Source organism: Phocoena sinus, chromosome 3 (genome assembly GCF_008692025.1).
Source record: "Phocoena sinus isolate mPhoSin1 chromosome 3, mPhoSin1.pri, whole genome shotgun sequence".
Classification (NCBI taxonomy): Eukaryota; Metazoa; Chordata; class Mammalia; order Artiodactyla; family Phocoenidae; genus Phocoena; species Phocoena sinus.
Genome location: NC_045765.1, coordinates 28,279,367 through 28,293,663, shown reverse-complemented (window position 1 = coordinate 28,293,663; position 14,297 = coordinate 28,279,367). Strand labels below are relative to the sequence as shown.

General features: G+C 47.5%; 2 protein-coding genes across 4 annotated transcripts in view; both read left to right on the top strand.

Moving 5' to 3' along the window:
- The window catches only part of WWC1 (WW and C2 domain containing 1), a 154,169-nt gene that overhangs the window by 27,296 nt on the left and 112,576 nt on the right, over positions 1-14,297 (top strand). The window lies entirely within an intron of this gene.
- LOC116751221 (mitochondrial import receptor subunit TOM7 homolog) lies at positions 3,050-3,574 on the top strand. Its single transcript, XM_032626787.1, has one exon. The coding sequence runs from the start codon at positions 3,212-3,214 to the stop codon at positions 3,377-3,379; it is 168 nt and encodes a 55-aa protein (XP_032482678.1). The 5' UTR covers positions 3,050-3,211; the 3' UTR covers positions 3,380-3,574.

The window sequence follows — 14,297 nt, the reverse complement described above, 5'->3', positions numbered from 1 at the left end:
GGAGCACAGGCTCCAGACGTGCAGCCTCAGCGGCCATGGCTCACGGGCCCCGCTGCTCCGCGGCATGTGGGATCTTCCCGGACCGGGGCACGAACCCGCGTCCCCTGCATCGGCAGGCGGACTCCCAACCACTGCGTCACCAGGGAAGCCCCGAGGGCCCAGCTTTTAACATCAGTTCCTCGAGGGATCATTGCCCTGCTCCTGGAATGGGGCCAGGTGCAGTGTTTATATTCCCTCACAGAGCAATATTCTTTCTCTTCAAATCAGTTGTTCAATGGTTATTAGTTAAGACCTCATGTTTTCTTCTGTTTAATGTCAGCCAAGGACTCTTCTAGACTAGCCATTCTCAAAGTGTGTTCCCTGGAGGCCCCTGAGATTCTCTCAGGTCTGCAAGCTCAAACTTCATAATAATACTAAGAAATTATCTGCCTTTTTAACTTTCTACCTATCATGAGAGGACTGTAGAGTTTCCCAGAGGCTACGTGACATGCAGTTTTGCAACAGACTGATGCAAAAGCAGCTCTTAGGACTCAGCGGTCTTCTTTTAAGCCATTCATTAAAGAGAGTTGCAAAAATGTAAAATAATGCCACTCTTCTCACTAATTTGTGGGGGAGGGCTTGGAAAATATAATTAATTATAAGGATGTGATTTATGTTAACATGTGATTGGTTTATTATTTTTATTTTCAAAGGAATTAATATTTTTAAATTTTCTGTTTTCATTTCTAATATGATAAATGTTGATCAACAAAACCCACATGTGGACTTCCCTGGTGGCGCAGTGGTTAAGAATCCGCCTGCCAATGCAGGGGACACGGGTTCGATCCCTGGTCTGGGAAAATCCCGCATGCCGTGGAGCAACAAAGCCCGTGCGCCACAATTACGGAAGCATGCGCACTCTAGGGCCCACGTGCCACAACTAGAGAAAGCCCACGTGCATCAATGAAGACTCAGTGCAACCAAAAAAAAAAAAAAATAACCACCCACATGAACAACAACTCTTGGGGTCCTCAGGTTTTAAGAGTGTGAAGGTGTCCCAAGACCAAAAATTTGAGTGAGGATTGCTGCCTTAAACGGGGACCAGGAACTTTTTTCTGTAAAGGACTAGTGGACCATACCCTCTCTGTCTTAACTATTTAACTCTATAGCACGAAAGCAGCCATAGATAATATGTATACAAATAGGCATGGCTTTGTCCCAGTGAAACAAGCAGTGAGAGAGTTCGGCCTATGGACCATAATTTGCCATCTCCTGCTCGAGGTTCTAAGCTGTAAAATGCCAGGAACCACATCTAACCGATAAATTGCTTTATCCCCAACACCTAGCACAGGGCCTGCTACTTAGTAGATACTCAGGAATTATAACAGAAATAGTGTTTAGCAGCTGGTTGTCCAAGTCAAAAATAACAATGGCTTAACTTCAAGGTAAAACTTCTTTAGCACATTAAAAAAAAAAAAAATCAAGAGTCAGGCCAGTTAGGGCCAGGGTGATGGCTCAAGGGACCCAGGTTCCTTGTGCTTTTCTGGTCCACCATTCTTAGCATGTGACTTCCATCATTAAACTCACGTCATGGCTCAACCAACCTTAAAGAGCCTCGGGAGAATTAAGCTGATCTGCCAATAATGAACTGCCCATCAGAACAAAACTTAACATTCTTTAAAGAAGGAACATAAAAATCCAGATTCTTGACAGCTTAAGGTTCAGAGTATCCAGCATACGATAGAAAAGGTACTAGACTTAGGAAGAAATACAGTAGAAGCAGACCCAAGGATGGCAGAGATGTTGGAATTAGCAGAAAATGAACTAATGTTCATTATAGATATGTTTAAGGATTTTTAAGGAAAAGAAATCAGTAGGGAAATGGAACCAAATAAAAATTCTAGATGAAAACTACAGTATCTGAAACGAAAACTTGCCTACATGGATCTACCAGTAGTTCAGGTGCTGCAGGAAGAAAGATCATTGAACGTGAAGTCAGAGCAGTAGAGACTATCCGGACTGAAGCACAGAAAGAAAAAAAAGTTGGAAAAAAAATGGTCAGAAGCTCAGTGATCTGTGGGATGTTGTTAATCAATCTAACAAAGGTATTTTTGGATTCCCAAAAGGAAAGGAGAGAGAGAGAGAATGAGAAAGAAAATATATTTGAAGAGGTAATGGCTGAAAAGTTCCAAAGTTGGTGAAACATATTGACCCACAGATCCAAGAAGCTCAACAAACCCTAAGCACGATAATCATGTGGAAAGTCACACGTAAATACATCATAGTCACCTTGCTAAAAACCAAACAGAAAGAGGAAAATCTTAAAATCTCCCAGAGGATAAAGACATGCTGCATGTAGAACAATAAGAACCATTGCTAACTTAGCAGAAACGATGCAAGCCAAAAAATAATTGAATAGTATCTCTAAGGTGCTGAAAGGCAGAAAAAACAGTCTGCAATTCTATATCAACAAAAATATCCTTAAAAAAATGAGGGTAAAATCAAAAGCTTTATTTTCAGTTATAAAGGCCGAGAGACATGCTCACCAGCAGACTTACACAACAAGATATGTCAAAAGAAATTCTTTGGGGGGAAAGAAAATGCTATCAGATGGAAATGTGGATCTACATGAGAAATTAAGAGCACCAGAAATATAAAAGACTTAAAATTTTTTTCTTAATTTCTTTAAAAGATAATTGACTGTTTAAAGCAAACATGATGATAGTGTTATTTTTATTGAAATTTTTTGAAAGGAGGAAAAGAGAATCAAGAAACAGATGAGACAAACAGAAAACAACTAGTAAATTAGTAGACTTCAATCTAGCTACATTAATAATTCATTAAAAGTAAACAGACTAGGGCTTCCCTGGTGGCGCAGTGGTTGAGAGCCCGCCTGCCAATGCAGGGGACACGGGTTTGTGCCCCAATCCGGGAGGATCCCACATGCCACGGAGCGGCTGGGCCCGTGAGCCATGGCCGCTGAGCCTGCGCGTCCGGAGCCTGTGCTCCGCAACGGGAGAGGCCACAACAGTGAGAGTCCCGCGTACCACAAAAACAAAAAAACAAAAACAGACTAAACACGCCAATTAAAAGGCAGATATTGTCAGGTTGGGGGGAAAAAACAAAACTCCAGTGTACAGGTTGCCTACAGTAGATTCACTTTGATGTAAATACACAGGTAGGTTAAAGGTAAAAGGAGGGGGGTCTTAAGTGTGTCATCTGGGCCATCACCATGGTAAAGCTGAGCAAAGAGGCCAAGCGGAGGCTGCAGCAGCTTTTCAAGGGAGGCCAGTTTGCCATCCGCTGGGGCTTTATTCCTCTCGTGACTTACCTGGGATTGAAGAGGGTTGCAGATCCTGGAATGACTGAACCAACTGTTTTGAGCTTACTTTGGGGATAAAGGACTATTTGCTCATCTGGTTTTGGAAGCAGTCAATGCAGAGGAACAACATGGAAGGTGTGCACTCTGGCTGGGATAAGAGATGGGACATCGTTTAGATGTTCACTAGTTGGATGACACAGGCTCTTCTCAGTTGTGTCTGTGGCAGAGTGGAACCTCTACTGACTTATTTACGGTAGACCGTACTAAAATAAATGTTTGTAACAATATTAAAAAAAAAAAGTCAAAGGATGGGAAAGGTATAGCATACAGATACTAATCAAAAGAAAACTGGAATGGCTGTAATGACCACACATAGAGTATACCAAAAACAGGAGAATTAGCAGATACAGAGAGCGTTTATAATAATTGGCCAATTCATCAAAAAAACCATAATAACCCTAAATGTGTACACACGTAATAGTTGAGTTCAAAATACATGAATAAGTAAGTGACTGGATCCTCTCTTCGCAAGGGGAAGGGCTGATGGAGACATTTCCTCATTCCTGGCCCGTCTCCCCTGAGTCAGTGAGGAGGACAGCAGTAGGGGGAGAAGCAAGCTGACTCAGCTGCCTCGTTCTGTGCTCCGCATTTGTGTCCTTCCTGTGCCTCTGAGAAGGCAGGCCCTGGGCTCTCCCACAGGGGCCCTTGCAGAGAGTTCCCACAGGCTGCTCCACCTCCTCTTGCCCTAAAGGGTTTTCTGGAACCTGCCAACCTCATGTGGGATGCCAGCCAGGACTAGGGCCCGTGCACCTGAGGTTGGAGAGGACTGGGGTCCTAGAGTGATGGATGGGGTCAGGGTCGATCCTGGGGAACTCCAGGTGTCCCAGGACACAGGATAAGGTGGCAGCGTCTACTGCCTTCAGGCTGGCTCCTGCCGTTCAGATACTGAAAGGGGCTGAGTCAGCCCCAGGTGGGGCAGGGGAAAGGGTTAGGGGAGTTTTTACGCAGTAATGAAATGTTGCCTGGAAGGGGAAAACGAGGTGGTTTCCAGATAAGGGTGTGCCTGGATGACAAAGAATTGCATTATTTTCAGTCCCATTTGCTGACAGTCCAGCAATGATTTCTTTCCCCTTCCCTTCCCTTCCCTTCCCTTCCCTTCCCTTCCCTTCCCTTCCCTTCCCTTCCCTTCCCTTCCCTTCCGTCTTCTTTCCCTCTCCTTTCTTTTCCTTTCTTTCTCCCTTTCAAACTGTTAAAAAAAATTGTGGCAAAATACACATAACATAAAATTTACAATCTTAAGCATTTTTCGGTGTACAGTTCAGTGGCATTAAATACCTTCACGTTGTCATGCAACCATCATCACCTTACCGTCCATCTCCAGAATTCTCTCCATCTTGCAAAACTGACTCTACTCATTGAAGAACTAGCTCCTTATTCTAGCCCCTGGCAACCACCATTTGACTTTCTGTCTGTATGAATTTGACTACGCTGTGTATTCCATGTAAGTGGAATCATGTGGTATTTGTGTTCTGGGGACTGGCCGTTTCACTCAGCATAATGTCCTCCAGGTCCATCCACGCTATAGCATGTGTCAGAATTTCCTTTTTTAAGGCTGAGTAATATTCCACTGTATGCACACACCCCATGTTTTTTTTGGGGGGGGGGTCTGTGTTCAGTCTTCGTTGCTGCGCGTGGACTTTCTCTAGTTGCGGCAAGTGGGGGCTACTCTACGTTGCGGTGCGCGGGCTTCTCATTGTTGTGGCTTCTCTTGTTGCAGGGCACGGGCTCTAGGCGCGTGGGCTTCAGTAGTTGTGGCACACAGGCTCAGTAGTTGTGGCTCATGGGCTCTAGAGCACAGGCTCAGTAGTTGTGGTGCACGGGCTTAGTTGCTCCGCAGCATGTACGTGGGATCTTCCCGGACCAGGGCTCCAACCCGTGTCCCCTGCGTTGGCAGGCGGATTCTAAACCACTGCGCCACCAGGGAAGCCCACCACATGTTTCTTATCCATTCATCTGTTGATGGACGCTGGGGTTGCTTCCACCTTTTGTCTCTTGTGAATAATGCTGCTCTGAACACGAGCGGACAGCAGTGATTTTTTTGTTGTTTAATTTTGCTTTGTGTTAAGGTAATGAGGTAAAGGCGGGGATAGAAGTTAGTGGTTCAGGACACGGGCAACCTTATTTCACACAGGAGACCTAGAAAATAAGCACCTGGGAGAGTTTATCCCTGCAGATCTGCGTATTTGATGGGACAGAGCTGTCGAAACCTTTCGGTAGTTGGGGGCTTTAACGTCCATCCCACCCTTCCGCCAGTCCTTTGCCCTTCGTGGCCCCCGTCGTCACAGTTAAGATGTCATTTCTTCCTTCAGCACCCTGGAGTCAGGGTGGCCAGACTCCAAGATAATTTTCCAGCAACTCATGTTGCAACTACTTCTGGAATTTTCTTCCACAGGGCCTTCCAGAGCAAATTGCTCCCCTTCTCAGAAACTTCTCATGGTTCTCCAAGGCCCATAGAAAACCCCGAAACTTCTTAGCATGACTCAGGGCCCCACTGGCCTTCTAGGCCCCTTCCCTTTCCTTCCCTCCATTTCCCTCATTTATTGATCGGCCCATTTGTTCACCCTGGGGCCTGTATTTTTGTATTTGTTTCCGACATGCATGTCTGATACTGACTCTTTGAAATAGTGTGTTAAAGGGCCCAGCACATAGGAAGTGCTGTAATGTTTATGATGAAAAGACTTTTACCTGGGGTCTCATTAGCTCTTCAGTGATAACCTCGTGAGGTCAATCGTTTCATCCCCAGTTGACAAGCTGAGAAATTGAGCTTTGGAACTGCTAAGAAATGAGTTTGTAATTTTGGCCCTCGGATCAAATTCAGAACCAAGATTCAGAGCCAGGCTGTTCCTCTGAACAAGACTGTGGCTTTATGAGATCCTGGAAAGCTGGAGGCAGCAAGAATAAATGCTCAGGGTCTCTGGATGTGCTCTCTCGCCAAGGAAAGATGAGGTTTTGTGGGGACTGAGTTTGTTTGTTTGTTTTTTTGCCATACGCGGGCCTCTCACTGTTGTGGCCTCTCCCGTTGCGGAGCACAGGCTCCTGACGCGCAGGCTCAGCGGCCATGGCTCACGGGCCCAGCCGCTCCGCGGCATGTGGGATCTTCCCGGACCGGGGCTCGAACCCACGTCGCATCGGCAGGCGGACTGTCAACCACTGCGCCACCAGGGAAGCCCTGTGGGGACTGAGTTTGACTGAAGAACCATGAAAGGCCAGTGCTGGTAGATGTCCACTTAGTGAAAGCCTGAGTGTAAAGTAGCAGAGGGGAGCATTAAGTTGGCTGCTTTTCCAACTCTAGAAGGACATATAAAGGGAATATAAGCTCATGATGGAAGGAACACGCTTCTCCCTTTATAGGGGACCCAGGAACGAGGAAAAAGCCTTACCAAAATCGGTTGCATTCATGCTGGTACAATTCTGAATGCTCAGCTGGATGGATGAGGAAGTTGGAGCAAGTGGGTGGCTGCAGACTCCTTCCTCCAATGTGCAGCTTGCTGAAGTGCTGCAGCCGAGGACAGAGGAGAAATCAGAAATGCCCATGGGGTGGTGAGGGACTTGCCCAAGGTCACCCAGCTAAAAAAAGCTGAGCTGGGCCTCCCCCACAATTTAAGAGTCCAGGTCCAGTGGTTCTGGCGTATCATGCAGGCTGCTTTTAATACACGTCTTCCAGTTGGAGCCCTGTAGCACAGTGCAAAGAGCATGGGCTTTTGAGCATCATTTGCAGCCTTGGCCAGGTTGGCCGGCCTCAGCGCTTTCATCTCTCTGCAAGGCGTGGATAAGAACCCTTTCCTCACTGGGCAGTGTTAAGGACTAAGTGAGCAGTCAGGCAAAGCTGCCAGCAGGTGCCTAGGACAGAGTCGGGTTACTAATGCGGCCGTTTCCTGGTGAGTTCTTGCTTTATCAGCTCTTCCTTTGCTCGGTGGTGTGTACGACCATCGCCTGGGACTTGCCCCACGTGGTCAAGATTCTTGGTTGACGGCACCTTAGGTGCTCTCACCAAAGGAATAGAAGGTTCTGATTGAATGCAAAGGTCAAACAAGTACAGCCTCCTTACTTTTCTTGTCAGATCATTTCCATTGGCCTACACCAGCCATCGTGGGGTAGGTAACGGGGAATTTCCTCACTTCCTTTTCCCCCAGAGTATCTGCGTGACCTCAGTTTCTGGTGACTCTGTTTGCCGTGGCGTTTGGTACTTATCCCACCTGCTCAGCCAGCATCCACCCTGGGCTGGCTGTGCCCTCACCCCTCTCCCACCTCCAGTAAACTAGACGTGCCTCACTGGGAACATCAGCTTTGTCTGGAGAGAGCAGGTGGACCTCAGGCTCTTTCCCGCCTGTGAAGTTGGCCTTGCCTTTTGGCTCCCCCTTTGTGGGGTGCCCTTTTCTTCCTTCCCCCTTGGTAATATCTCAGGAAGAAAGTTCTACCCTAGAGTTTCCAGGAAGCCACTTGATTGCATTACTGATTGATAACTCCATTTACCCTGGAGTGGACAGAGCCATAGTTGTGAGTTCTGCTTAGGACTTATCGTGTTCTGACATCAAGGCCCAAGTGAAAAACTGAGAAGGCCTGGTTATGCCAAGTGCCTGTCGGACACCACCGGGGAGGCTTTGAGGTCTCTTATTTTATATGTTTCAAAAAAGGGCTCCTTCTTCTTTTGAGACAGAACTTCAAACGAAGCATTCCAGGCCACACTTCCTTTTGGTAAATCTTAACCAGTGTAAATGTTTGCTTTTGTGTTGTAAATCTTAGGAGGTTGGGCTGGGGGGGGAGGGGGAGGGGAGGGAGGGAGGAATTTCAGAAGCAGGTGTCCTGCCAGCAAAAGTTAAAACTTAATCTGCTGTTTGGGGTGTTTGGGGGAGACGGGTAGCTGGGAGGGGAGCATTTATAATTAACGAGCCATGCTAATGAACTGGAATTTGGAGACAGAGCTTTTTTGCCAGGTTGTGCAAATTCCTGGACCTCGTGCCGGCGGCCCCCTGGAAAGAAAGGGAGTTTAGGAAAATTCCGACTTGCGGGCAGAAACCCCTGTTGGGGAAGTCAGTGAATGAACATGGGAGGAACAGGGCAAAACAGTAATTAAAAGGGTAGAAAGATAAAGGGGAAAATGAAACGATACAAAGCAGTATTCATTAATAACTGTGGGTTTGTTTAAAATGTAAATTCTTCAAACAGTTATTAAAAGAAGCGTCCATTTCCCTGCTTCCCCGGCTGGGTCCCCCTCACCACACCCAGGGGCATAATGCACTGAATCGGAGGGTCTGGGGAATTGGCCTGGGACCCACACTCTCCAGGAAAAAGACTTCAATTTGCTGCTTAAGGTACATCCCCTCGGAAGAGACCCTTGAAAAACTGGGACATGGCGTGGAGGGAGGCCACGTGTGCCTTGTGTAACTTGGGCAAAGGCGTTCACCTTCTCCTAGGCTCAGTTTTCCTGTCAGTGAAATGGAGAACAGTCGGCGCTTCCAGAATGGTGAGGATCTCTTGTGATTGTGGATGCTTGCCCCTGCATTCAGTAATCATTATCGTTAGCCCCACCCCTGCAGAGCCCCTGCTGCGTGTATGGAATGTTCTGGAGGGGGATGGCTTGGTGGGAGGGGATCCTGGGGGTAGTGAAGCTGAGACCTCCCTCCACCTCTACATGTACTCGCTCCCTGAGGCCCCTTTTTTTTTTTTTTTTTTTTTTTTATGCGTTACGCGGGCCTCTCACCGTTGTGGCCTCTCCCGTTGCGGAGGACAGGCTCCGGACGCGCAGGCCCAGCGGCCATGGCTCACGGGCCCAGCCGCTCCGCGGCACGTGGGATCCTCCCAGACCGGGGCACGAACCCGCGTCCCCTGCATCGGCAGGCGGACTCCCAACCACTGCGCCACCAGGGAAGCCCCCCTGAGGCCCCTTTTGCCTTTCTCTTTCCTCTGTTCCTCTAGAAGGAGTTGGGGCTGGTAGTGGAGGGAAAGGGGGACAGAGCTCGGGGAGAAGGATGCAGTGAGGGTTTGGCAGGCAGCGGCTGGGTTTGGGGACCACAGCGCTCTGCAGTTCAGTAAGAGGGAGATGGAGAAAGGGTTGGGCCCTCGTCCCGTCCTCTGCCCTAAAGCTACTGAATCTTTTTACTATAAGAAGCAGCGGTTGCCTCTAGAATCCTGTACCTCCAATCCCCCCCGCCCCGCCTCCTCAGAGCCTCAAACTGACCTCAGGGCAGAACTGCCAAGAAGTGAGCTGGGTGACTCACAGCCATTCCCCAGTTTGGGGCCATCAGAACCCCCTACCCATACTGGCGGGTCATGCTTCAAACGGCAGCTCTGCCACTTCCTCACTTAGCCTTGAGTGTGAGAGCAACAAAACCAGGAAGCAGCCTAAACATCTCATGCTGGGAGCTGCACACATTAAGTTGGGGGGCATCCACACCATGGAGTGCCATGCAATTAACGGAATGAGGTAGAGCTACACGTGCTGATATGGAAAGAATTCCAAGAAGTGTGATTAAGCAGACAGCAAGATTCAGAATAGTATGTTTTGTGTTTTTAAAATGGGTTTAAAAATACACATCCATACATAATAGAGGCTTATAGAGGGGCTCCAAAGCATCAGGTATTCCACAGAAACACTGGGCCCACAAAGGATAAAAATAGCTGCTGGTCCAGCATCACCCTTTGAGCCTCACGACTTTGGAACTGCATTGTGTTTCTACAACCTCGCCTTTCTCACTTCACTGAATTACCTGCCTGACTCATGTTGTGATTTGAACTTGCAACTCCCAGTCAACGAGAGTGAGTGGGGGGAGACTGTGTATGTACCATAGTGTAATTTTTTAAAATATAAATTTATTTATCTTACTTATTTGTTTTTGGCTGCATTGGGTCTTCGTTGCTCGCGTGGGCTTTAGTTGTGGCGAGCAGGGGCTGCTCTTCCTTGCGGTGCGTGGGCTTCTCATTGCTGTGGCTTCTCTTGTTGCGGAGCACAGGCTCTAGGCGCACGGGCTTCAGTAGTTGTGGCACATGGGCTCAGTAGTTGTGGCTCGCGGGCTCTAGAACGCAGGCTCAGTAGTTGTGGCACATGGGCTTAGTTGCTCCGTGGCATGTAGGATCTTCCTGGACCAGGGATCGAACCCATGTCCCCTGCATTGGCAGGTGGATTCTTAACCACTGCACCACCAGGGAAGTCCCACCGTAGTGTAATTCATCAGTTTTGTTTTGTTTTTTAATTTTATTTACTTTTGGCTCTGTTGGGTCTTCATTGCTGCATGCGGGCTTTCTCTAGTTGTGGTGAGCACGGGCTACTCTTCGTTGCAGTGCGCGGGCTTCTCATTGCGGTGGCTTCTCTGGTTGTGGAGCATGGGCTCTAGGTTCACAGGCTTCAGTAGTTGTGGCACACGGGCCCAGTAGTTGCGGTGCGCAGGCTCTAGGGCACGCAGGCTCAGTAGTTGTGGCACGTAGTCTCAGTAGTTGTGGCTCATGGGCTCTAGAGCACAGGCTCAGTAGTTGTGGCACACGGGCTTAGTTGCTCCGCGGCATGTGGGATCTTCCCGGACCAGGGCTCAAACCCGTGTCCCCTGCATTGGCAGGAGGATTCTTAACCACTGCACCACCAGGGAAGTCCCTCATCAGTTTTGAGATGGACTTTTTTGGTTTGTTTTACAAAAACAAAATGTTAACACCTTCAAATGTTAACCTGCTGCCACCTTCATACTAGGGATGAGTCTCAGAAATGCCGCTGGCATGGTAATTGCCGACACACGCACACGCTCTGCTGCTTCTGCTAGTGTAGCTGGTACCACGGCTCCTCTGTGTTTCAGTCCCAAACAATTTAAGAACTACTGTGGATGGCGGACCTTTGTTCTTATCAAAAAACCCATCTTCGACATCTTCTGGTAAAATCACAAAAGCATCAGAATCCAAACTCCAAGTGATTTTCAGCAGCTTGGAAGAAAATCAGAGGCATTATCAGAGGTCTCTTTCAAGAAACGCCACCCCAGCACTCCGTGGCACAAAGAATGGCACTGTGAGGAACCCGCAGGTGCAGGTGACTCAGAGCTGAGGAGGGTGCGATCTTATCGATACCTGAGCTAATGTCATTTGCTTCTGTTTTTCCTTTTTGCATATATGGAAAAGAGAGCCACGTAGTTAAGTCCATTTCTGAATAAGCCTAAATAAGCTTTTTCAATACATATAAATATCCTGAGATAAAGAAAGCGTGGGACATAGTTTATTGGCCGTGTTGTTCTTTCTCTGTTGTACATATAATAAAACTTTTGTAAGTGACGCTCGTTCTCTTAGGTTTGATGAAGTCTAGTGGATGTGTGTGTGTGCTGGGCACGTCACATGCTGGTATGTCCATGAAAATATTTCTGGAAGGACACACGGGAAATCTTTTTTATTTTTAATTGAGGGTAATTGACATATAACATTATATTGGTTTTAGGTGTATAACATAGTGGCTCAGTATTTGTATGTATCATGAAATGATCACCGCAATAAGTCTAGTTAACATCTGTCCCCATACGTAGTTACAGGTTGGTTTTTTTTGCTTGTGATGAGGGCTTTTAAGTTCTACTCTCACAAACTACTATATATAAAATAGATAAAAACAAGAACTTACTGTATAGTAAGTAAATACAGGGAACTGTATTTAATGTCTTGTAATAACCTATAATGGAAAAGAATATGAAAAACTATGTGTTTATATGTGTACAGCTGAATCACTTGCTGTACACCAGCGGCTAACACATTGTAAATTGACTATACTTCAATACGAAAATTAAGATCTGCTTTCTTAGCAACGTTTTTTTTTCTTTTTAATTAATTAATTTATTTATTTTTGGCTGTGTTGGGTCTTCATGGGCTTTCTCTAGTTGCGGCGAGCGGGCGCCACTCTTCATCGCGGTGCACGGGCCTCTCCACTGTTGCGGCCTCTCTTGTTGCGGAGCACAAGCTCCAGACGCGCGGGCTCAGTAGTTGTGGCTCACGGGCCCAGTTGCTCCGTGGCATGTGAGATCTTCCCAGACCAGGGCTCAAACCCATGTCCCCTGCATTAGCTGGCAGATTCTCAACCACTGCGCCACCAGGGAAGCCCTTAGCAACTTTTAAATATGCAAATATAGTATGGTTAACTGTAGTCACCATGCTGAACATTATACCCCTTTGACTGCCTTATTTTATAACTGGAAGCTTGTACCTTTTGGCTTCCTTTACCAGATCCACCAACCCCTCGACCCCATCCCAGGCAGCTACCAATCTGTTCTTTACATCTATAAGCTTTTTTTTTTTTTTCTTTGTAGATTTCACATATAACTGAGAAGGAAATCTTAACTTTCCTGTTATTTTAGGGGCTTGCATCCATGGGTGAAGAGGGGAAAGGTTCTTGTTGCCTGTATTTGCTGATAGTTTTTTTGTTCGTTTTGGATTTTTTAAAAAATACTTTTCATTATATTTTCTCTGATTTTTTTTTTTTTTTTACTTTTGTTAAAAAAAATTATTGGCAGTACCTTTGGAGTCTCAAGCCACATCTCAGACCTCCTGACCTCCTAATCTCTGGGGGTGGGACCCCAGGGGCCAGGCAGCCACGTTTGGTTATCTATCTAGCCAGGCTGAAAGCCATCCAGCATCTCCGCATCTGTGAGACCAAGAATTCCCTGAGGCTCATCAGGGCTTCAAAGATATTACTAAGTAACTAACTAATTAACTGTCTTGTTGCCTTCCCCTCTTTTCTCTCCCCATTCCTTCCTCAGATGTTTTCTGAGCACCTCTCCTGTGTATATGGCATCAAACTTCTGCAGACCCTCTTCTCCCTTCTGGAGTTGTAGGGGGTGTCCATTTTGCACTAGAGGGACCTGAGAAATGTGTATGTCATTACAATCCTTGATCATCTCTTTAGAGCCTTTAAGTCTGAGAATGTACCCTCAATGCTATGAACCCACCCCCCGGGGAAAAAGGCTTCTCCTCCCTGGAGTGATCTTGATGCAAAGCCAGGTGTAGGTTTATCAGATTCCTAACGATGGGCAGCACCTCTGTGACCTTTGCAACCCAGAGAGGCTGCTCTGAAGTGATGTCAGTCTACAAAGGCCGAGCTCAGTGCTGGTGTGGCCGCCAGGGCTTTCCAGAAGGAGAGGGACATGTGGGAAGAGGACAGCTCCCCCCATCTCCCCATCAGCCCAGATCCATCATTTTGGGGACTTTGACATGGCTACTAAGGTTCCCTAACTGATAAACCTGCTTTTTCTCTTCCCTTCTCACTCGACTCTTCAAGATCATCTGAATACAAGGTTCTTACAGAAATTCAATCTGATCATGCCATCCCTTGCGTTAAAAACACTTTGGGGCTTCCCTGGTGGCGCAGTGGTTGAGAGTCCACCTGCCGATGTAGGGGACACGGGTTCGTGCCCCTGTCCGGGAAGATCCCACATGCCGCCGCGGAGCGGCTGGGTCCGTGGGCCATGGCCACTGAGCCTGCGCGTCGGAGGCTGTGCTCCGCAACGGGAGAGGCCACAACAGTGAGAGGCCCGTGTACCAAAAAGGAAAAAAAAAAAAAAAACCACTTTGATGCTCTAACATGGCACATAGGACATAAGGACTGACCCTGACTTTGCCTCTCCTGCCCCATCCTGCCCCCCTCCCCTCCGTCCCCCACTGTACTCTGACCACAGGTCTGCAAAGGCCTGGCAACTCTGTGCATGACAGAGTCTTTGCAAACGCTAGTCCCTCTACCTGGAATCTTCTTCCCTCCTTGCTTCACCTTTTAATGCCTACTTGCCCTTCAGCCCTGTGCTTAATCCTCACTTACTCAAGGGAGCCTCCTCTAATATTGCTGAGTGGTTCAGGCCCCCCACAGACAGTCTCATGCCAGTGAGTGCAGCTGCTTCGTAGACCTGCTCACGTTAGTCGTGTGACTCACTCTCTTCTCCGCCTCGAGCTCCCCGAGAGCAGGGGCTCGGGCTGTTTTTCCATAAGACTC

Coding starts and splice junctions, on each gene's coding strand:
- LOC116751221 (XM_032626787.1), top strand. CDS start 3,212: ATGGTAAAGCTGAGCAAAGAGGCCAAGCGGAGGCTGCAGCAGCTTTTC.